Raw genomic sequence first — 25,332 nt, forward strand, 5'->3', positions numbered from 1 at the left:
AAGAGTAAAATAATAGGACTTTATTCCATCAATCACCTCAGTAAGGTAAATATTAAACTTTCCTTGCTCTAGCATAGGTTTACTCCCTCTGAAAACAGTTTACACAAGCCTGTTTCAAATGACCAGTTAAAGGGTTCATGAAGGGTATGTGGTTCAATTACCCTCTTAACCCAAGACACTTAACATGATAACTATCCTAGACATACATCTCAAGCCACAGTGCTACGATTTCTCCCGGTTGTGGACACTCCGATGTCTGGTAAGGTTACTCAAGAAGGAGAAGCTCTTGTAGCATAGTTTACACTTGAAGGGCTTCTCCTTGGTGTGAACGGTCTGGTGCTCCCTCAAATAGTGTGCCCTAGCGAAGCGCTTCCCACACGTGGGGCAGGCGTACGGCTTGTCCGCGTCTGTCCTAACGCTCGGCCTCCCACGTTGTGACCCAATGACACCAGAGGAGGTAGAAGCAGAAGTCTTTGAGCTCCCTCCTTGACCTGAAGCCATTGTTTGGGTGTTGTTGGGATTGGGTGCTGTGTTATAGGCTAGGTAACTCTCGTTGTTAACGGCCATCCTGACACTGTCTGTAGTCATGGGGTACCCATGAGGCAGCTGAGGAAGGCTAGGCCGAGGTCCATGCCCTCTATGAACCCATTCACCAGGCATTAGACAAGATCCTGGAGAAGACAGACTTCCTGTTAGACTCCTACCAGGGGGGTCTCCCACCACTCTCTGTGAAGGCTGAAGCCCAGGGTGACCTACTCTGTTCATCATGGATACTGTGGTGTTTGTATCATGAGAACAGGAGGGTCTATCTCTATCAGCCCCAGGTCCTGCTCCATCCCTGCACTGAGACTGTGAGGAGAAGGGTCTGGGCTGCAGACTGGATCCCTGTTTGAGGCCTCTGTCTTTTTGATGACCAACAGGACTTCCACCTGCCCACTGGTTTTGTTCTGTGTGGTGGTGGTGGTTCGGTCCTGGTTCTGACTCGCGAAGGAAGAGTGACTGCTCCTGATCCAGGTTTCTGATCCGGGGCCAGGGTTTGTGACCAGCCACTTCAGAGGTCCAGTCTCTCCCGCCAGCAACACCGGATATCAGCAGGTCCTCATGGACTGCAGACTGTAAACACAAAATATACAGAAGAGCATATAAAAGGTTTATATAAGTATCTCTTTACTGTAGACATTATAAAATGTTAACCACAGTCAAGCCAATCTCTAATATTGTGATTAAAATCCCCAATAATATGGAGTCATTGGTAGTTCATAAAAATTGTCCATATGTGTTGATTCAAGAATTAAGTTTAATGTTTTGTTTTGACAGAGAAGGGAAACTCCGTCCCTACCATGATAAAAAAAATAACCAAGTCAGTCAGCACAGTCAATTTTTTATTTCATTTCAACAAAATTGTAATATTGTGAAGTACAGTATTTATTGCATAAAGTGATACATGTGACTAGAATAACTTTTCTCCCTATGGTAACACTTTATCCTTTGTGTAAATCAGGTACCCTCACTTTGATAAAATGAATTTTAGAACGCCTTGAAATAGGTTCAACATTACACACAGCTTCACTACATTAATAAACATGAATTAAGGCAATATCAGTGCCTCATTATAAAACACTGGCATCAAACGGACAAGGCTGTCACTTTTCATCAGGGAAGCATTTTTACAGACACCATCACACCAACTATCACCATATCATCTACTCTTCCTCATCACACTCATTTTCATCATCCTCATTTTACCTCATCCAGTTCTGTACTACATCGAAAACCAACAGAATTAACTACAAACTAGCTAATACTACATTACATGGGTTGTGTGCATTTTCTGTTGGTGTATTCTGAGGTAGCTCCTCTCTGAGAATCTCTTCCCGCAGTGCATACAGGAGAACGGCCTCTCTCCTGTGTGGACCATCAGGTGCCTCTTCAGCTGGTGCTGGTGGGAGAACCTCTTCTCACACTGAGGGCAGCTGTATGGTTTCTCCCCTGTGTGGACCCTCTGGTGCCTCTTCAGGTTGGATGAGTCTGAAAAACTGGCCCGACACAGGTGGCAGCTGAAAGGTTTCTCCCCTGTGTGCATTCTCTGGTGGATCTTCACCTGTTTGGGGAAACTGAAGGCTTTCCCACAGAATGAACACGGGAAGCGCTTCTCTTTTCCACCAGATCTATTGATAGCGTTACTACTACTGTCATTTGTCAATGGGTTTGTGTAGCCATTTAGTGTTGAGGCACTGGCATTGTCTGAGGTCTGGTTTAACATTAGGAGAGTGTGAGGAGGACGAAGGCCAGGGAGGGTCTGTGATGTCGCAGGGTCCATGTTCCAGTTGATAGATCCTATAGAAGGTATGCTGAAGGCAGCACCTTTTAGGGGGTTAACCTGAGGTGCCATCAGTCTCTCTGAATCACAACTATAGGAGCAGGACGGAGCATCACTAGCCGAGTCTGTGTCTATTCTCTCCCGCCGCGAACCGACACATCCCCATCCCTGCAGACCAAATCTACGCCCCGCTCTGGTCTCAGCCAGTCTGTTGTCATGGAGACTAAGTTCGGTTGTTGTTTTGTGTTCGACTGTCTGTTTCTGGTTGTAGTTAACAGTGTTGTTCCCCAGCCCAGAGTTGAAGATGCTGTCCCATCCACTGACCTCCACTATTTCTCCTCTGGTCCTGGCCTGCTCAGTGATGTTGTCCCCCGGGCCCTTGGCTGCACCCATCTGGGTCTGGGATTCCAAGATGGCCGCCCAGTCTCTTCTGTTAGCCTCCAGCCAACCATCTGTAGGAAGAGGTTTCAAAGTAGACTTTACAAACTTGGCAGAGAACTCTACACATGGAGTTTGAGTCAATTATCTGGTGAAGTTCATACAATACAATATGTGTGTTTTTGTATGTAAACATAAGTTGTATTGATTAAATAGCCAGGTGCATCACTATTTCCATTGAAGTATATCTATTATGTTCTGTATGTGGGTCTTTCTATAAACTATGGTACCAGTGAGGATTTCCTACGCTGGACAACTTTGTGTCATTACATTAAGGTATAAGGGGGGCATAGATACACCATAAGACCAAAAGTATGTGGACACCTGCTCCTTGAACATCTTATTCCAAAATCATGGGCATTAATATGGCGTTGGTCCCCCTTGGCTGCTATAACAGCCTCCACTCTTCTGGGAAGATGCTGGAACATTTCTGCAAGGACTTGCTTCCATTCAGCCACGAGCATTAGTGAGGTCGGGCACTGATGTTGGGCGATTAGGCCTGGCAGCGTTCCAATTCATCCCAAAGGTGTTCGATGGGGTTGAGGTCAAGGCACTGTACAGGCCAGTCAATTCTTCCTCACCGATCGACAAACCATTTCTGTATGGACCTTGCTTTGTGCACAGGAGCATTGTCATGCTGAAACAGGAAAAGTCCTTCCCCAAACTGTTGCCACAAAGTTGGAAGCACATAATCATCTAGAATGTCATTGAATGCTGTAGCATTTAGATTTCCCTTCACTGGAACTAAGGGGCCTAGCCCAAACCATGAAAAACAGCCCTTTACAGTTGGCACTATGCATTGGGGCAGGTAGTGTTCTCCTGGCATCCGCCAAACCCAGATTCATCCATCGGACATCCATCGGGTGAAGCATGATTCATCACTCCAGAGAACGCATTTCCACTGCTCCAGAATCCAATGGCGGCAAGCTTTACACCACTCCAGCCGACGCTTGGCATTGCGCATGGTAATCTTAGGCTTGTGTGCAGCTGCCCGCCATTGAAACCATTTCATGAAGCTCCTGCCGAATAGTTCTTATGCTGACTTTGCTTCCAGAGGGAGTTTGGATCTCGGTAGTGAGTGTTGCAACCAAGAACATACTATTTTTACACGCTTCAGCACTCGACGGTCCTGTTCTGTGAGCTTGTGTGGCCTACAACTTCGTGGCTGAGCCGTTGTTGCTCCAAGACGTTTTTACTTCACAATAACAGCACTTTCAGTTGACCGGGGCAGCTCTAGCAGGGCAGAAATTTGTTGAACTGACTTGTTGGAAAGGTGGCATACTATGACATTGCCACGTTGAATGTCACGGCTCTTCAGTAAGGCCATTCTACTGCCAATGTGTGTCTATGGAGATTGCATGCCTGTGTGCTTGATTTTATACGGATGTTGATGAAATAGCCGAAGGGGTGTCCAAATACTTTTGTATATATAGTATATATTCAATAAAATTGCCGAGTTGATTTAAAACCTGTTAACCCTTTCTCATGGTTTGTGTCTTGATGGATTTGTCCGACATAACATTAATTTTCTGTCCTTAAATTTACGGCAGTGTTGCCATTAGATCATACATTAGGCATTAATCAGTTAAATTAGACTAACTTTAACACTGTAAGAATCCTCGATCTAGCTGTCGGACAGTTTTTTTTTGTATAGAGATCTCAGAAATACAGTGCAACGATGTAACATTTTGTGTGTCTGTGTTACGGGGTGAAAACAGTTTATGGGCACAAATCCCAAAAAGATTGCAAAATGCTTCCAACCGAATGAGCCACCTTGATACTTAAAACCTAAATCGATACTGTCATTAACGTGGTTCTTCAATAATTACATAATACTTGTTGGATGCGCATTTGATGTCGAGCTGTTTAATTATGCTGTGATATTTTCACACATCGTCATCTGAATTTTTTAATTACATTCAAGTGATGAACAGCTGTTAGTGATAGCAAATGCGATAAAACATCTGCACAAGTGCTGGGAAAAAAAGGTGTTTGCGAGGAATGTCCAGAATTTGTCTAATTTGTTATGCCTGTGAAGACAGTTGTGCCTGGATCCACGTTGGATCTAATGTCCCTAGTGAATTGATGTTGATCGGTTGTCGTCTGCTTGATTTTCAGCAGGGTCTCGTAAGATTTAACATAGAAAGCATCAAGGCAATGAGTTGATGTTTTCATATGTTTTTGTGCCTCAGATTGGACATAGTCTACTGTGCACAATTGTATGCAACTACCACTTTGATTATTCTCAGTCTTGTAAGCAATTTCTGGGAGACTATCTTTTACTAATCTATGTCAGATGAAAAATATATTATCTGTGGTGCACAATTGAGTCTACGGTGGGTGCACAATTGTGTAGGATAGACTATTACACTGAGTCTACTGTGCACAATTGTGTAGGATAGACTATTGCGCAACACCCACCCAAGCTATTCCTATGAATTATTCTGCATATCCACCACAATACATTACACAGCCTAGTGGGCTTCATCACAATTTGGGGGACACTTTTTGGTGGTGGTGGGGGGTTCTATATTAGGCCCTATATTTCCAATGATATAAATTATACAATATTGAGGCCCTTGAAAATGACTAAGTGCCTGAAAAAAAAGTCCCTGAAAGTCCTTGAATTTGACTTTCCAATGTCTCTATGAACCCTTCTTAAAGGATGTATAGTATTGGGCCTATGTTGTTGTATAGGTGGCGTTAATGGACAATTTGCATATATTCCTTTAAGTACACTGTGGAACTGCAAGAAAATCATTATTTTTGTTTCAAACCATTTTTGAAATTTTGATCCCAATTTTGAGCTCATCATTTATAAAAAAAGACCCAGATGTATTTCTCCCTTACCTTGCTCCCCCATCTTTAGTCCACTCAGCAGGTCAATGCTCTCTGGTCCGTCTTCTATAGTCTCCTCTTTGACTAGTAGCAGATCAGTCTTCCCATCCTCCATGTCTACTGACTGTAAGAGATACAGAGTGAGAGGATGTTGGATCAAGAAATCTGATATCAGCACCCTGCTATGGAGCATCTTCTGATTGGGCAATGAGGGATTGCTATGAGTACTATGGAGACTTGTTAGTTGATTTGATTATTTTACATGGTTTTAAATTCAAAGGCATGGTCCCACACTTAAGACAACATTTATCAAGAGCTGGGCCCGTATCCACAAAAAGTCTCAGAGTAGGAGTGCTAATCTTTCCATATAATCCTATTCATTATGATCTAAAAGGCTAAACTGATCCTAGATCAGCACTCCTACTCGAGAGGCTTTGTGGATACAGGCCCTGAACTAATACCATTCAGACAGTAGATCACAGTGGGCTCACCTCAGTGAGGCTGTGTGTGGTCCTGTGCTGCTCAGCTGGTTCCTCTGCCGGTTCAGGAGGAGGTGTAGTCTGGTTGTCCTCCATGACCATGGTCCCCTCAGGGTTCACCAGACCCTCCTCACACCCCTCCTCCTTCACCAGCAGCACCTCTGGACCCTCCTCCTCCTGGAAGAGAGAGGTGATACAGATTACACAGACGTACACTCCCTCGGGTACATACACAAAGATAATAAACACACTTTCAGCATGGATGGGCCATACTTGCTAACATTAAACAGTTTCTCAGTCTCAAAATGTGCATCAGCCAATTAAAATGGTTGATTTACTTGCACATGATAAAAAGCTACACAACTGCTCCTCGGGCGCCGATGACGCGGATGTTGTTTAAGGCAGCCCCCTGCCCCTCTCTGGTTCAGAGGGGTTGGGTTGAATGCATTTAGTTGTACAACTGACTAGGTATCCACCCTTTTCTCTTTCTTTACATTCTAGCTGGTCCGATCAGATAACCTGGCACATGTTATCCTTACGCTAATCTCAAGGTGGCAGTGATTATTTCCTGTAACAAATTCCACATCATCCTATCAAAGACCTTTAGACTTTTTATCCACAAACCAATGGTATTAATTAAAATAGGTAAATTTGGCCACCAGAGGGATTATTTTAAAACCTACAAATTCAAGGTTATTTTGTTCTACTAGGTCTAGGTCTGTAAAGTGTAAAGTGTGTCCCAATATTGCATGATGATGCATCCTTGACTAGGCTACTACCTCCCATATGACCAAAAAGTTTTTGCCTATCCGTTTCACATATATTAATGTGCATAGCACTAAAGATGTAGGAGGATTATACAACAAGTTATATTCGTGTAGATCTTTTTTTTTTTTTTGAAGATGCTCGTGGTCTTGTCAAATTGCTGTAATTTCCTCGACTGCCATCACTAAATGGTGGCGTGATAAACCCAGAGACGGAGAGACATGACGGCCGTGAGCTTCGATCCCCCTTGGGAGAAAGTTTTTATTAGAGGAAAAAAACTCTCCACTGTTGGTGGAGAGTGTATTGGTTATAAAGCACTGTGTGTATGTGGATCACATGTAATGTATGTTAAAATAAAGTCCCATTTTGTGTTTATTAAAACGTTAATACACAACATGATAACCACACAACATCTCAACTAAAAATCTGCATGAACCTGATGAACTGAATTAATTATCGAATTAAAAGTATCTGGCGAAAAAAAATTAGGTAGTTGAATGGAAGTAATGAAATAGGCTTTTTTAACATCATAGCCTACACAGTACAAACAATGTGTAAAATACTTTTTTGGCGTATACAGTTCCAGTCAAAAGTTTGGACACCTACTCATTCAAGGGTTTTTCTTTATTTGTACTATTTTCTATATTGTAGAATAATAGAAGACATCACAACTATGAAATAACCCAAAAAGTGTTAAACAAATCAAAATATATTTTAGATTCTTCAAAGTAGCAACCTCTTCGCACACTCTTGACATTGTCTCAATCAGCTTCATGAGGTAGTCACCTGGAATGCATTTCAATTAACAGGTGTGCCTTAAGTTGATTTGTGGAATTTCCTTCCTTCTTAATGAGTTTGAGCCAGTCAGATGTGTTGTGACAAGGTAGCGGTGTTATACAGAAGATAGCCCTATTTGGTAAAAGACCAAGTGCATATTATGGCATGAACAACTCAAATAAGCAAAAAGAAACGACAGTCCATCATTAAAACTTTTGAAGTTCCTTCACGTGCAGTCGCAAAAACCATCAAGTGCCATCATGAAACTGGCTCTCATGAGGACCACCACAGGAACAGAAGACCCAGAGTCTCCTCTGCTGTAGAGGATAAGTTCATTAGAGTTACCAGCCTCAGAAATTGCAGCCCAAATAAATGCTTCACAGAGTTCAAGTAACAGACACATCTCAACATCAACTGTTCAGAGGAGACTGAGTGAATCAGGCCTTCATGGTCGAATTGCTGTAAAGAAACCAATGCTAAAGGACACCAATGAGAAGAAGACTTGCTTGGGCCAAGAAACACGAGAATGGACATTAGACCGTTGGAAATCTCTCTTTTGGTCTGATGAGTCCAAATGTGAGATTTTTGGTTCCAACCGCCGTGTCTGTGAGACGCAGAGTAGGTGAATGGATGATTTTTGCATGTTTGGTTCCCACCGTGAAGCATGGAGTAGTAGATGTAATGGTGCTTTGCTGGTGACACTGTCTGATTTATTTAGAATTCAAGGCACAATTAACCAGTATGGCTACCACAGCATTCTGCAGCGATACGCCACCCCATCTGGTTTGTGCTTAGTGGGACTATCATTTGTTTTTCAACAAGACAATGACCCCAAATACACCTACAGGCTGTGTAAGAGCTATTTGACCAAGGAGAGTGATGGAGTGCTGCATCAGATGTCCTGGCTGCTACAATCACCTGACCTCAACTCAGTTGAGTTGGTTTGGGATGAGTTGGACCGCATAGTGAATGAAAAGTAGCCAACAAGTGCTCAGCATATGTGGGGACTCCTTCAAGACCGTTGGAAACGCATTCCTCATGAAGCTGGTTGAGAGAATGCCAAGAGTGTGCAAAGTTGTCGTCAAGGCAATTTTTTATTTTTTATTTTTTTTATTTAACTAGAAAAGTCAGTTAATAACATTCTTATTTACAATGACGGCCTACTCCGGCCAAACCCGGACGATGCTGGGCCAATTGTGCGCTGCCCTATGGGACTCCCAATCCCAGCCAGATGTGATACAGCCTGGCCTCGAACCAGGGACTGCAGTGACACCTCTTGCACTGAGATTCAGTGCCTTAGACCGCTGCACCACTCAGGACAGATGTCCACAAATTCACTTTTTTGAAATGCATTCCAGGTGACTACCTCATGAAACTGGTTGAAAATGGCAAGACTGTACAAAGTTGTCATCAAGGCAAAGGGTGACCAATTTGAAGATTCTCAAATATATTTCGATTTGTATAACACTTTTCTGGTTACTACATGATTCCTTGTGTGTTATTTCATAGTTTTGATGTCTTCACTATTATTCTACAATGTAGAAAATAGTACAAATAAATTAAACTTGGAATGAGTAGGTGTCCAAACTTTTGACTTGTACATCAAACACCCACACACACTTTATCCTTAATTTACTCAAGTCTTTATATTATTTTACTTGTATATTAATTGTTCCGGTCAATATTGCTCAAATTCAGTACTTTTGATTGGGAATAATTGATGGACAGCAATATTCAAACATTGTCTCAGATTTAAGTCAGGATCACTCAACACCTCTTGGAAAGTCATTCTGGTGTGTATTTGGCATTAGAATGTGTGTAATGTGTGAAGAATACAACTATTCCAGGATTAGGTGTTGCCACCACAATACTTTAACTTTCTAAGTCCAATTTAATCCCCTTTAGACTTAATTTTAAGGAAGAAAAATGTGAAGACTGTGCAAGGTATGTGTAGACTTTCACTAGGCACTGTATATCACACAATGTATAGATGCAATATTCTACACTGAAATCTGTTACTCCAAATGCATTGGTGGATATGTTTTGCCGACAACAAAGAAAATTCATCTTTGTCTTTAATGCAGGGTTTGATCTAAACCTCAGAAGCTATCGAGCAGACTGGTTACTTTCTATGTTATAGACTGGAATGTTTTTTCTGCTGGTGTATCCTGAGAGAGCTCCTCTTTGAGAACTTCTTCCCGCAGTGCTTACAGGCGAACGGCCTTTCTCCTGTGTGGACCTTCAGGTGCCTCTTCTGCTGGTGCTGGTGGGAGAACCTCTTCTCACACTGGATGCAGCTGATGGGTTTCACCCCTGTGTGGACTCTCTGGTAGATCTCCACCCAATGAAGGCAGCTAAAGTCTTTGTTACAGAACATGCAGAGGAACGGTTTCTCTTTACTACCCCCTGATGTTGCGCGACCTCCCTGAGCCTGGGCTCTAGCCCTGTCATTTAAGTTCAAAACCTGATCGAGAAGGACACGGCCGTGTGAATCGGAAAGTGCCATCGACATGAACACTGTATCGCAATCCCTGAATGCATGTACAGGGGAGTGGGTCGTGGCATTTGGATTTGTCTCAAAGCTTCCCCTGTAATCTAAGAAATATTTGCAGAGTGTCTGTCTCCTAGGTGACTATCTGCATTCCATGTGGGAGGAGCGCCACCCTCCACTTTCAAAGTCATCTCATCTACCAAAGACTACAACCTCCCCTTTCATATCTAGGCACCCTTCAGAGTATACAATACTATTGTACCGGTTCCATTCCCCTCTAGACAGATCATTCTGTGTGTCTAAACCCCACGGGCATGTTGCCAGGGTCCATCTCTGTAGTGTAAGAACAAGTGATCATCAACACAAGTGTCTAACGCCTCACCATCTCCAAGGGAATGAACCGTCCTCTGGCTCTGGTAAAATACTGGTAAATACTCTGAGCTGGGAACAGGACAGCCTAGTGGCAACAGACTCAGTCTTTATGGGTCTGATCTGTGGTCTCTGACTTAAGGACGGCATTCCACATTCCACTGACCTCCGTGGTGCTGTGCCGTGTCTTGGCCTGGGGCGCCATGACGGTGGACAGGTCCTCTGTGGCTACAGGGGGCGCCACTCCAGACACTGCTCCAGTCTGGATGTCTCTGCTGTGTCGTGGGTCCTCCTCTCCTCCAGTCCTCTCCTGCTTGACCCCAGGACCTGCATCCTCTGCGTCTGCAGACTGACACAAGAAGAGAGGAGATTATTACCAGGAATGGGGGAGGTTATTTGAATATCTGAAAGGTGGTTGATATTCGAAATACTTCGTAAAAATCATAGGTCTATTTTAACTATGAAAAGGCTTTGTCTCAATTAAATACAATTATAATTGTTTGAATAGTGAAAATATTTAAAATGCCCATCCCCAGTTGTTGCCGGTACATGAGTAGAATTGGATAACAATGTAATTTTGAAGTCTCACAGATAAATGAAGATGTAAACAAGTGAACAGCTGAGGGGAGCCTTCCTGAAATAAACTGGACACATTTGATGTACTGTAATTGTTATGTAATACTATTACACTAACCTCTATCACGATAACGTGCTGGGTTGAGGTTCCACTCCCCTCATCAACAGTGATTGGTTGGTCATCTCTCCATGTATTATGTCCCGCTGGCTTCACAATGCTTCTGTAGCCTTCAGTGAGATGTCCTTCACCTGAGAGTGTGATTGGGGGAAAAGAGGTGGTTAGGTTAGCTACTGTCAGTGCTATATTGTACACTATTGACAGTTTTGTCACTGTCTAGAATAGGCAAGAATGCAAGGTAACACTTTCAACTTCTTAATATACTATTTATTGATCAATGTATAGTGTTCCATGTATCACATTGTTTTCATTTAGTAAAAAATAGGAAATGCAGTAAATCAAGAATCAGATAAGAGACTGGTTTGAATATGATCATGTGTCTTTGCTCAAGATAGCTAATTAATTGGGGGAATTATTGCTTATTATTCAAAAACTGACCAAGACACAATTCTGGCTAACACATCTGAACACGTGCAGAGGGTAGCCAGCAGATCCTATCTGCTTGTTTACAGCTGCACTAGGATTTGACAGACTTCCTGTGTAGATTAAGACATGTGGAGCCAGAGTGAGATATGGTTTAGAAAATGTACTTCAATTGATTAGTGCTTTGGACACTCTTGTCCCATTGTTACAAAGAGAATATTGAAGAGTGCTAGTTAAGTAAACTGCCATGTTTGTCCTCATGCTAGCTAACAGTAGCCATTATGGAATGGCGTTGAACAACAAAGGAGCTGATTGGCTGACACTGCCATTCCCAAAATGGCCGCTGTTGCTTCTGCTACCTAGCATAATAATGAACAGTCCAGTTTTCCAGAAAAACTAGCAGTCTTTCAATTCTCTCAGTGTAACAATTGAGATAATTGGACAATTCAGAATACAAAGCATTTTTTAATCCCTGGATTGAGGTATGCTTTCTGAGCCATGTCTCGCCCCGGCTCTGTTTTAATCTACTCAGAAAATATGGCTGACCTAGACCTAGTGCAGCTGCAAGCAAGCTGGTCGGATCTGCTGGCTAATGCAGAGAGTAATGGGGCTACAGGCATGAACTGGCGGTATTTTGTCAAATGTACCTCTTGCTATTCTGTATCGGTCGACGACTTTGACACTACTGGGACGACTGGCGAGGACACGCTCTCGTATTGTCCTCTCTGCGCGCTCCCGTGCCACCTTCAGTTCCAGTAGCTGTAGTTTCCTCCGCAACCCCCTGTTTTCTTTCTGGCTTTGAGTTATTTCCAAACGAAACACTGCATAGTCGTCGTCTACGAGTTTACAGATCTCTGCCACAGCTGCATTCGCTAGCACCTCCATGACGGAGGCTATTTGAGTGTGAAAAACCATACAATTAATGTTAGCCATTATTGTTAGCAGCTAGCAAGCATTACCTAGATAACATAAATCAACCAAGTCCCGTCTCCAACGCGAATTAAAGACTACCTGAGGTTAGTATGTGATACTGTCTAGTTAAATGAGTCATATTGTGAATTCAATGATGTTAATAAACATCTCAATAACCCATACAAATTCAAAAGAGGAAATTGTTCTTGGTAACTGGTCACTTCCGTTAACTGCTTTGATATGACGGTTCGCAAACAACTGTTAGAGGTGCAAGCCGCCACCTACTGTATGGGTGGTAAACTACGGGTTGAAACCGACATTATACAAAGTAAAAAATAAAACTCCCCCTCCTTCAGTCACATTCCAATTTAAATCACATCCCGACACAGGCTCAGGAGTCTGTTAGGGCAGTGTCTTCGTTGATAGGGTTACTTGTACTGCCTCTTCTGTCAAATCACTGAGTCCCCCAAAAAACGTTCAGCTGCACTTAAAATGATGCCAATTTAGTCTGATTTCTTCTCCGTTTGTGCTGTGCAGTTGATGACCATTCCAATAAATGCTACAAAGCACACATTTTTACACACACATTCACTGATGCAGGCTCTACTACCATTGCATCTACAGCTCTATTCGTTCCTTCAACTCTTCTCACCACCTCCAGGTAGGACACATGCTGAACAGTCCAATTCTATCTAACAGGGCAATCCAGTCCAATTCAATCTAACAGGGCAATCCGGGTGCATGTTTGCCACCTCAATTGCAGCATCTAACCTCCACTAGCATTCGATGCTCTTCCTGTCTGCAAACACTTGAAACCTTACCCTTTAAGAGCCTACATGCTAAATATTTGGTATCTCACATAGCCCAACTTTACATGAGGGAGAGATTGTGGATTAAGTGTATTTCTTCATTAAATCGACCATACGGGTCAGTCAACCTGCTCCAATAACTACCTACTTCCTCAGGTATTAAATCTGTACACACTTTATGCGCCATCCCAGATATAATCCTGTTGATAGGCGCTCTGCTTTGAAGATCCATACACAAAACATTCCACTCATATCTTCTTGAGACACAATGCACACCTCTTGTACTTCGCAGACACACAAAAAAATCCAAATAAACCCACTTCTTGTGACTGACGCCACTTCACCCAACACATTCCATGACATCTATCGAGACTTCAAAAGGATTTCCAAAACACTCACTCAGACTAAAGACGAGTCTAAGGGTTTCCACAACAACTGTACTTCTGTTGTTTCCTTTTCACCACTGAAACCCACTCATTCTCACTGTCATCTTCACTCGCCAGCAGTTTCAAACAAAATATCAGTTTCTGCTATGTTCCTCACCTCATGGCTATCCATACTCGGACCACTTGTGTTTACACTGAACAGAAAGGATTTATATTAAAGATGAGACCCTGAAGGAGAAGACAGACCTCCTGATAGACTCCCACCAGAGGGGTCTCCCACTACTCTCTGTGAAGGCTGAAGCCCAGGGTGACCTGTTCTGTTAATTATTGATAATGTGGTGTTTTTATCATAGGAACAGGAGGGTCTATCCCTATCAGCCCCAGGTCCTGCTCCATCCCTGCACTGAGACTGTGGAGAGAAGGGTTTGGGCTGCAGACTGGATCCCTGACTGGAGCTTCTGTCTCTCTGATGACCACCAGGACTGAGGTTGTTCAGTCCACTTGTCCACTGGTTGTGTTCTGTGTGGTGGTGGAGTCTCTTTTTTTATGGTGGTTTTGAAGCAGTGGCTTCTTCCTTGCTGAGCGGCCTTTCAGGTTATGTCGATATAGGACTCGTTTTACTGTGGATATAGATACTTTTGTACCTGTTTCCTCCAGCATCTTCACAGGGTCCTTTGCTGTTGTTCTGGGATTGATTTGCACTTTTCGCACCAAAGTATGTTCATCTGTAGGAGACAGAACTTGTCGGTATGACGGTTCTGTGGTCCCATGGTGTTTATACTTGCGTACTATTGTTTGTACAGATGAACGTGGTACCTTCAGGCGTTTGGAAATTGCTCCCAAGGATGAACCAGACTTGTGGAGGTCTACAAATTTTGGCTGATTTCTTTTGATTTTCCCATGATGTCAAGGAAAGAGGCACTGAATCTGAAGGTAGGCCTTGAAATACATCCACAGGTACACCTCAAATTTACTCAAATGATGTCGATTTTCCTATTAGAAGCTTCTAAAGCCATGACATCATTTTCTGGAATTTTCCAAGCTTTTTAAAGGCACAGTCAACTTAGTGTATGTACATTTCTGACCCACCGGAATTGTGATAAAGGGAATTTATAAGTGAAATAATCTGTCTGTAAACAATTGTTGGAAAAATCACTTGTGTCATGCACAAAGCAGATGTCCTAACCGACTTGCCAAAACTATAAAAAGAAAAAGACATTTGTAGAGTGGTTGAAAAACTATATTTAATGTCTCTAACCTCGGTGTATGTAAACTTCTGACTTCAACTGTACACAAAACAGTTACAAGAGACATAACTATGTTTTTTTCTAACAGTTGTCTGTTTTTTTTCATCGTCATTGCAAACATGGGCTAAACAGGAGGCAGAAAACTGGCTATATGGCAGCATAACTATAAAGATTATATCATCACACAAAACGCGAATTGTTTTTTCCCAATGTGTAGACCGTCTTGTTTGAGACTATTGTTACAGCAATATCAGTTACACCAGACAGAGAAGGTTGTAGCCTTCATACATATTTTTGGAACTTTCATTAAAATCGCAGCTGTTCAGACATATGAGGCAGAGACATCTGCTATATCATCATATCGATCAAATTGCTTTTGGGTTCAGAAGAGGGTGAGTAAATGGAGAAACTTGAACATGCGTAAATAACACAAGTGCAGAATGCGATTTGGATCCATAGATTTGAGGAAGAGGGGATGACAACTCTATTCGTAGCCTCTGCCTTTCTGTACATTTGGTACCCTTGCTTTGATAACATTTATTTGAGAATACTTTGGAAAAGGTTCAACATTACACACATCTTCATGTCAAGTAAACATGAAGATTTATTAAGGCACTAGAAAACAATTAAGGCACTATCATTTCCACATTTATAAAACACAGGCATCAAACAGGACAAGGTTGTCACTTTATCAGAGAAGCATTTTTACAGACGCCATTACACCAACCATCAACCCTGCCTCATCATACTCATTCTTTCCTAAGTTCACCTCATCCAGTTCCCTACTAAATCCAAAACCAACATAATTAACTACAAACTAACTAACTAGGACTACATTACATGTCACAATACTCTATACATGGGCCATGTGCATTTTCTGCGGGTCATTCTTGAGATAGCTCCTCTCTGAGAAACTCATTGCGTACAGGCGAGCGGCCTCTCTCCCGTGTGGACCTTCAAGTAACATCTTCAGATGATGCTGGTGGAAGAACCTTTTGTCACACTGGGGGCAGCTAATAGATTTATCCCGTGTGGACCCTCTGGTGCCTCTTTAGGTGACAAGCATTGGCAAAGCGCATCTGACACTGGGTACAGCCAAAAGTGTACAGCCACCGTGTGCATCCTCTTATGGATCTCCACCTGTTTGGGGAAATGCTTATCTTTGCCATTAGATCTGCTGATAGCATTACTACTACTGTCATTTCTCAATGGGCTTGTGTAGCCATTTAGTGTTGAGGGACTGACATTGTCTGAGGTCTGGTTTAACATAAGGAGAGGAGGACAAAGGTGTCAGGCAGTGTTCGTGTTGTTGCAGGGTCCATGTTCCAGTTGATAGATCCTATAGAAGGCAGGCTGAAGGCAGCACCTGGTAGGGGGTTAACCTGAGGCGTCAGTCTCTCTGAATCACAACTATAGGAGCAGGACGGGGCATCGCTAGCCAAGTCTGTGTCTGTTCTCTCCCGCCGCATATGGACACCTCCCCGTAGACCAAATCTACACCTTGCCCTCGTCTCTGCCAGTCTGTTGTCATGGAGACTAAGTTTGTTTGTTGTTTTGTGTTCGACTGTCTGTTTCTGATTGTGGTTATGAAGGGGTTAGGGTCCCAAAGACCCTCCCCATTATTGATTAAGGGGACCTTAAAAGTCATATGTTTTGCTGCAGGCCTTATAAGATACTGTTATGTGCCTAAAACTCTGCCACTATACGTTGCACAAGCCATCTATATTAGTCTTTGTGGTTAAGCCCTAGCTGTTGTAAGAGTGTGCTTGCAGGCTAGGTCTGAGTCAGACCGAAACTAGATAAAGAAAAGTAACCACTATCTGGTTTTGACATTTTGATCTTGTGTGACAGTGGACAATGCTAATGAATTCTGAGAAGCTAGTGTACTAGGTTACCTTATAAGGTAACCTCAGCATATTGCTGTATACATACATTGACGTAGGTGATCATACCACCAGGGAGTGATCACATGTATAAAATCAGCTGCGCCCTTAGGTGGGATGCAGAACTTACTCTGAAACACACATGCTGTGTTTCCATTGTCAACTTCTGTCTGAAATTGCATTAATAAAGGTTTGATTGATTTACTTAAAGAAGATATTGTCTGCCTGCTGATTTCACCAATAAGCCAATGATTGACAAGGAACCTACCCCAACAGTTAACAGTGTTGTTCCCCAGCCCAGAGTTGAAGACACTGTCCCATCCACTGACCTCCACTATGTCGCCTCTGGTCCTGGCCCGCTCAGTGATGTCCTCCCCATCTATGGGAATCCAAGATGGCCGCCCAGTCTCCTCTGTTAGCCTCCAGCCAACCATCTGCAGGAAGAGTTTAGAAAATAGACTTTAAAAACATGGCAGAGAACTCTACTCTGGAGTTTTTGTCAATTACCTCGTTAAGTTCATACATTGTGTTTTTGTATGTAAACATGAGTTGTATTGATTTCATTTTATGAATGAAGAAAATTCCCATTGAAGATCTATTACTGTCTGTAGGCTATATGTATTTCTCCCTTACCTTGCGCCCCCATCTTTAGTCCACTCAGCAGATCAATGCTCTCTGATCCATCTTGTATGGTCTCTTATTTGATTAGCAGCAGTTCAGGCTTCCTATCCTACATGTCAATTCACATTTTATTGGTCACATACACATGGTTAGCAGATGTTAATGCGAGTGTAGCAAAATGCAGATACAGAGTGAGAGGATGTTTGATCAAGAAATATGATATGAGCACCCTGCTATGGAGCATCTTCTGATTGGGCAATAAAGGATTGCTATGAGTACTATGCAAACATGTTAGTTGATTTGATTACTTGACACTCTTTAATGGTGTGATAATTGAAAGGCATGGTCCCACACTTAGGATAGAATGTATCAAGATCTGGGCCCATATCCACAAAAAGTCTCAGAGTAGAAGTGATAATCGATGATCAGTTCCCTACCTGTCTATATAGTCTTATTCATTATAATCTAAAAGGCAATCTTACTCAGAGAGGCTTTTTGAAAACAGGCCCTTACAGAATACCATTCAGCCAGAAGTTGTCCTCCATGACCATGTTCTCCTGAGGCTTTCCCAGACCCTCCACACACCCCTCCTCTTTCACCAGCAGCACCTCTGGACCCTCCTCTTCCTGGAAAAGAGAGGTGATACAGATTAGACACACTGCCTCAGGTATGTACACGCGCACACAATGATAATAAACACACTTTCAACATGGAGTGTTTACCCATCCCCACTACGCTTGAGTCCTATACTGTAGTTATATAATTACTTTGTTATTTGTAAACTACTGATTACATTGAATGGCATGTGTATAGGTGGGAGAATGTACAACTGGATTATGGATTTGCTTGATCGAACCTTCCAGGTCAGGTTGGAATTGGAGTTATCAAGAGAATATGAGGTGGAAAATGGAACTCCACAGGGTAGCACCATTAGTCCCACCTTATTCACGTTGATGATATCTTAGGGAATATCGGACAGGGTATGGAGCGGCCTTATATGCAGATGATGGTGCCATTGTAATAGATAAAAGGCAAGGAGCTGTTTTAGCAGCAGAGGAATGATCCTTAGCATGGGGTTTCAAGTTATCTGTATCTAAACCATGTTCGCGAAACAAAAAGATAAAGGAAGATGTCAGTGTTCGATTATATGGACAATGATTGGAAAGGGTACCAGAATTGAAGTATTTGGGGCTGTGGTTTGATAAAAAGCTTACATGGAGGCGTCATATTACATGTATTGAGACTAAATGTAAGAAATTATACAATCTTATGAGGACAATAGTTGAGCATGAATGGGGGGCAGATAGGCAATCTTTTGGCCCAGAGATCGTGAAAAGGGTTGATGAATATGGACTCAGGGACCTTGTTATTGGGCCATCTGTGGCAATAGGAAATGTGCCACTGTGGTTTTATACAAGAATATACAGTATGTTGATCTTAGTCTAATCCAATGTTTCCCAACCTTGGTCCTCGGGACAGCAAAGAGTGCACGTTTTGGTTTTTGCTCTAGCACTACACTAAGCCTACTGGATGACAAATAGTTTTTAACCAAGACAGAATGACTAGGTACAGCAGATCCCCTTATTGTATGGGACACATTTAAATGTCAATCAAATCAATCAAATGTATTTATAAAGCCCTTCTTACATCAGCTGATGTCACAAAGTGCTGTACAGAAACCCAGCCTAAAACCACAAACAGCAAGCAATGCAGGCGTAGAAGCACAGTGGCTAGGAAAAACTCCCTAGAAAGGCCAGAACCTAGGAAGAAACCTAGAGAGGAACCATGCTATGAAGGGTGGCCAGTCCTCTTCTGGCTATGCCGGGTGGAGGAACTTATTCAAGAAAGATTAAGTGGTAATATATTATAAAAATAAAGCGAACTGGATGGAATATGGGAAAAATGCACCAAATATTTGTTTTATCTTCAACATAGAAATTTTTCAACAACTAACAGTTTGAAGGAGGAAGCAAAGTACTTTAAGCATAAGTTTTAAGCATAGGCTCGTGTTTTTAGCATATGCTCATTTCGCGAAATAAATACATTCTCACTACATAACATTTTAATAGAAAGTTAGCCAGAGTAGCTAAGATTTTGCTACCATGGAAAGGACAACACCTGTCTATTTGTGGAAAAATCAGCCTGATTAATTCTTTAGTCATATCCCAGTTTACCCATTTATTTATGTTCCACTTTATTTGGAACGGCAAGCCAGGCAAAATTAAAATGGGCCTATTTCTATAATGAATATGAATTTGGAGGGCAGAAATGATTAAATATGAAAGCATAGGACCTCTCACTACAGGCTTCAGTCATACAAAAACTATACTTAAATCCTAACTGGTTCTCCAGCAGATTAGAAAAATCCATTCAGATTACAACCTCTCACTTTCAGTTATTTTAAAATGAAATGATCTCCATAATATTGCTATTTTTAAAACAAGCAATAGAAAGCTGGTTGCAATTTCTATTTAATCCACCCGAAAAGACAGAACAAATATTAGAACAAATAAATGACCAAAAGTATGTGGACACCTGCTTGTCGAACATCTCATTCCAAAATCATGGGCATTAATATGGAGTTGGTCCCCCCTTTGCTGCTATAACAGCCTCCACTCTTCTGGGAAGGCTTTCCACTAGATGTTGAAACATTGCTGCGGGGACTTGCTCACATTCAGCCACAAGAGCATTAGTGAGGTCGGGCACTGATGTTGGGCGATTAGGCCTGGCTCGCAGTCGGCGTTCCAATTCATCCCAAAGGCTTGTGTGGCCTACCACTTTGTGGCTGAGCCATTGTTGCTCCTAGACGTTTCCACTTCACAATAACAGCACTTACATTTGACCGGAGTAGCTCTTGCAGGGCAGAATTTTGACTAACTGACTTGTTGGAAAGGTGACATCCTGTGTCGGTGCCACGTTAAAAGACACTGAGCTCTTCAGTAAGGCCATTCTACTGCCAATGTAATATAGTCAAGACGTTGACAAGGTTATAAATAATGATTTTTAATTGAAATAATAATTGTGTCCTTCAAACTTTGCTTTCATCAAAGAATCCTCCATTTGCAGCAATTACAGCCTTGCAGACTTTTTGCATTCTAGTTGTCAATTTGTTGAGGTAATCTGAAGAGATTTCACCCCATGCTTCCTGAAGCACCTCCCACAAGTTGGATTGGCTTGATGGGCACTTCTTACGGTCAAACTGCTCCCACAACAGCTCAATAGGGTTGAGATCCGGGGACTGTGCTGGCCACTCCATTATATACAGAACACCAGCTGACTGCTTCTTCCATAAATAGTTATTGCATAGTGTGGAGCTGTGCTGTGGGTCATTGTCCTGTTGTAGGAGGAAATTGGCTCCAATTAAGCGCTGTCCACAGGGTATGGCATGGCGTTGCAAAATGGAGTGATAGCCTTCCTTCTTCAAGATCCCTTTTACCTTGTACAAATCTCTCACTTCACCACCAACAAAGCACCCCCAGACCATCATATTGTCTCCACCATGCTTGACAGATGGCGTCAAGCACTCCTGCAGCATCTTTACATTTTTTCTGCGTCTCACGAATGTTCTTCTTTGTGATCTGAACACCTTAGATGTCTGTCCATAACACTTTTTTCCAATCTTCCTCTGTCCAGTGTCTGTGTTCTTTTGCCCATCTTAATCTTTTATTAGTCTGAGATATGGCTTTTTCTTTGCAACTCTGCCTAGAAGGCCAGCATCCCGGAGTTGCCTCTTCACTGTTGACGTTGAGACTGGTGTTTTGCGGGTACTATTTAATAAAGCTGCCAGTTGAGGACTTGTGAGGCGTCTGTTTTCTCAAACTAGAAACGAATGTACTTGTCCTCTTTCTCAGTTGTGCACCGGGGCCTCCCACTCTTTCTATTCTAGTTAAAGCCAGTTTGCGAAGGGAGTAGTACACAGCGTTGTACAAGATCTTCAGTTTCTTGGCAATTTATCGCATGGAATAGCCTTCATTTCTCAGAACAAGAATAGACTGACGAGTTTCAGAAGAAAGTTCTTTGTTTCTGGACATTTTGAGCCTGTAATCGAACACACAAATGCTGATGCTCCAGATACTCAACTAGTCTAAAGAAGTCCCGTTTTATTGCTTCTCTAACCAGCACAACAGTTTTCAGATGTGCTAACATAATTACATAAGGGGTTTCTAATGATCAATTAGCCTTTTAAAATTATAAACTTGGATTACCTAACACAACATGCCATTAGAACAAAGGAGTGATGGTTGCTCATAATTGGCCTATGTAGATATTCCACTATAAATCTGCCAGTTCCAGCTACAATTGTCATTTACAACATTAACAATGTCTACACTGTATTTCTGATCAATATGATGTTATTTTAATAGACAATTTTTTTTGCTTTTCTTTCAAAAACAAGGAAATTTCTAAGTGACCCCAAACTTTTGAACGGTAGTGTACGTTTGTCTATATCGTTTATTATGGTTAAATTCAAATATACTAATCGCTTAAAATAAAAATGGTGTAATCTTTGTAACTTATATAAATAGGACTGGTGGAGTTTTCGCACATGCGGTTAACAAAAATATGGAAATGTCTGCTCTATCCAAAATTACAACCAACTGATTGCAGCATTGCCACAAAAATGGAGGAGGCAAGCCTCCCGGGTGGCGCAGTGGTTAAGGGCGCTGTACTGCAGCGCCAGATGTGCCACCAGAGACTCTGGGTTCGCACCCAGGCTCTGTTGTAACCGGCCGCGACCGGGAGGTCCGTGGGGCTACGCACAATTGGCCTAGCGTCGTCCGGGTTAGGGAGGGTTTGGCCGGTAGGGATATCCTTGTCTCATCGCGCACCAGCGACTCCTGTGGTGGGCCGGGCGCAGTGCGCGCTAACCAAGGTTGCCAGGTGTTTCCTCCGACACATTGGTGCGGCTGGCTTCCGGGTTGGATGCGTGCTGTGTTAAGAAGCAGTGCGGCTTGGTTGGGTTGTGTATCGGAGGACGCATGACTTTCAACCTTGGTCTCTCCCGAGCCTGTACGGGAGTTGTAGCGATGAGACAAGATAGTAGCTACTAAACAATTGGATACCACGAAATTGGGGAGAAAAAGGGGTCAAATTCAAACAAAAAATATATATAAAAAAAATGGAGGAGGCAAGTGGAAGGTCTGTCGGCCGTGCTAAAGAAAATTGTGATAAATAAAAAAGTAAACCAGTTTCATTTAAGGACCAAAAAAATGTACGGTTGCACCATACAAAATTGTTTTTGATGTACCGATTTCATGGCACATGGTTTATGAACTGATACACAAAACGATGCTGGATTCAAATCTTAGTTTAGTTGCCTAGATGCAAAACTGCTCCAGCTCCTTCAAGCTGGTGTTCTCAATTGGTTTGAGGTCTGGGCTTTGACTAGGCCATTCCAAGAATGGCCTAGTGGTACCCTTTAAACCACTCAAGTGTTGCTTTAGCAGTATGCTTAGGGTCATTGTTCTGCTGGAAGGTGAACCTCCGTCCCAGTCTCAAATCTCTGGAAGACAAACAGGTTTCCCTCAAAAATGTCTCTGTATTTAGCGCCATCCATCATTTTAAAAATTCTGACCAGTTTCCCAGTCCCTGCTAATGAAAAACATCTCACAGCATGATGCTGCCACCACCATGCTTCACTGTGGGGATGGTGTTCTCGGGGTGATGAGAGGTGTTGGGTTTGCGCCAGACATAGCGTTTTCCTTGATGGCATAAAAGCTCAATTTTAGTCATCTGACTAGAGCACCTTCTTCCATATGTTTGGGGAGTCTCCCACATGCCATTTGGCGAACACCAAACTTGTTTGCTTATTTTTTTCTTTAAGCAATGGCTTTTTTCTGGCCACTCTTCCGTAAAGCCCAGCTCTGTGGAGTGTACGGCAGTGGTCCTATGGACAGATACTCCAATTTCCGCTGTGGAGCTTTGCAGATCCTTCAGGATTATCTTTGGTCTCTTTGTTGCCTCTCTGATTAATGCCCTCCCTGCCTGGTCTGTGAGTTTTGGTGGGCAGCCCTCTCTTGGCTGGTTTGTTGTGGTGCCATATTCTTTCCATTTTTTAATAATGGATTTAATGGTGCTCCGTGGGATGTTCAAAGTTTCTGATATTTTTTTATAACCCAACCCTGATCTGTACTTCTCCACAATTCTGTCCCTGATCTGTTTGGAGAGCTCCTTGGTCTTCATGGTGCCACTTGCTTAGTGGTGTTGCAGACTCTGGGGCCTTTCAGAACAGGTGTATATATGAGATCATGTGACAGATCATGTGACACTTAAATAAAGTCCACCTGTGTGAAATCTAACTAATTATGTGACTTCTGAAGGTAATTGTTTGCACCAGATCTTATTTAGGCTTCATAGCAAAGGGGGTGAATACATACAGTATGCACGCACCCCTTTTCTGTTTTTTACTTTTTTTAACAAGTAAAATTTTATCATTTCACTTCACCAATTTGGGATATTTTGTGTATGTCCATTACATGAAATCCAAATGAAAATCCATTTAAATTACAGGTTGTAATGCAACAAAAGAGGAAAAATGCCAAGGGGGATGAATACTTTTGCAAGGCACTGTATATATATGGGGGATACAACCATCCCAGCTCTGCAGATTTTGCTGTAACGAGACAGAATCATTAGATCCCTTGTTTTGGTACTACCCATATGTAGCTTGTTTTTGGTTGCAGGTTCAGAAAGGGTTGAAAAAATGCAACATTTACTTGGAATGTGAATGATATTGGTTCTTGTAGAATACGTTTCATTTTCTTACATATTGTTATGGTGTTCTTAACTATGAAGCTGTTAATGTTCTTAGCTTCCTTCTTTGAAAATAGACAAGTGAAACAATTCTGGGTATGAATGCACTGTATTTCCATATTGAAGCCATGCATTACTTAGAACAATGTAGACTGCAAACATGTTCAACATATTTAGCAATAGATGGGCTTAGATTTTGTTATTTTGTTTCTGTAAGCTACTTAACAAACTTGTCTATATTGGAACATTGGATATAACGGTTATTTAAAGCTTTCAGGAATTTTTGCAGGATATTTGATTTGCATCAACTGATTAAAAAAGGAGCCCACTAGAGTATGTAACCCCAACCAAACATTCATAGATTTGATCTTGGTGTCTGATAAATCTAAGATTTCTAAAAGTGGTGTCATTCCCTTGGGGATTAGTGATCATTCTATGATTTACTGCACAAGAAAGGTAAAAAAAAAGAAAAGAAAAAACTCTCACAACACAATAACTGTGAGACCACTGAACCATGATAAAAGATGCATTTATTGATCAAAGTTAACTGGGACCCGTAACTTCAATGCCTAGATATGGATAATAACTGTGAAACACTTAAATAAAATATTATTTTTGAACAAAAACACAAAAAAAGAAACGGGTTGTAACTAATTTCACCAAATGTTTCTTAAGCATTGTGGATACTATGGCTCCATGGAAAACTTAAGAATTAAACAAAGAACTGAACCTTGGATGAATCAGGAAATCCTTGAGGCCATTAAATCAAGGAACACAACTTTTCAAGAATATAACAGTCTCAAAGATGAAGAGCCTCTCAATAGACACATAATCCTAAGGAAGAAATCTAGTCAGATGATTGAAGAAGTCAACAAAACATTTAAATAACAAAAATAATGAAAATAAGAATAATCCTAAGAAGTTGTGGCACTCAATAAACAGTGATGGGCAGAAGGCAAATTGTAAAATAGTTGGTCTGGAGGTCATTGGGGAAATAACATTTCACAAGGAAGTGGTAACTGATAAATTCAATACCTTTTTCACAAAAGTTGCCACAAATTTGGTTGAGAAGCAACCTTATTGTACTGGACTGATTGGTTATGGTAAGGTTTGGACGCTACAGTTGT

The 25,332-nt window shown here is 42.0% G+C and overlaps 1 protein-coding gene across 4 annotated transcripts in view; it reads right to left on the minus strand.

Moving 5' to 3' along the window:
• The window catches only part of LOC112232360 (zinc finger and SCAN domain-containing protein 4-like), a 27,969-nt gene continuing 2,637 nt past the window's right edge, over nt 1-25,332 (minus strand). Inside the window, exons 2-11 of one of the 4 annotated variants that reach the window (XM_042330474.1) lie at nt 17,966-18,078; nt 17,465-17,561; nt 17,161-17,265; nt 12,242-12,487; nt 11,172-11,302; nt 10,644-10,826; nt 6,088-6,252; nt 5,609-5,720; nt 2,645-2,772; nt 1-1,113 (exon numbers count right to left, since the gene is read on the minus strand). In XM_042330474.1, coding sequence (XP_042186408.1) covers nt 223-1,113; nt 2,645-2,772; nt 5,609-5,720; nt 6,088-6,252; nt 10,644-10,826; nt 11,172-11,302; nt 12,242-12,479 — 1,848 coding nt within the window. In that variant the 5' untranslated portion in view covers nt 12,480-12,487; nt 17,161-17,265; nt 17,465-17,561; nt 17,966-18,078 and the 3' untranslated portion in view covers nt 1-222. Of the gene's footprint in view, nt 1,114-1,365; nt 2,773-5,608; nt 5,721-6,087; nt 6,253-10,643; nt 10,827-11,171; nt 11,303-12,241; nt 13,954-17,160; nt 17,266-17,464; nt 18,079-25,332 lie in introns of those variants that run through there. The other 3 variants (XM_042330473.1, XM_042330472.1, XM_024399352.2) reach the window with 3 other exon arrangements.

The sequence above is a fragment of the Oncorhynchus tshawytscha genome, linkage group LG11 (genome assembly GCF_018296145.1).
Source record: "Oncorhynchus tshawytscha isolate Ot180627B linkage group LG11, Otsh_v2.0, whole genome shotgun sequence".
In the NCBI taxonomy this organism is placed as follows: Eukaryota; Metazoa; Chordata; class Actinopteri; order Salmoniformes; family Salmonidae; genus Oncorhynchus; species Oncorhynchus tshawytscha.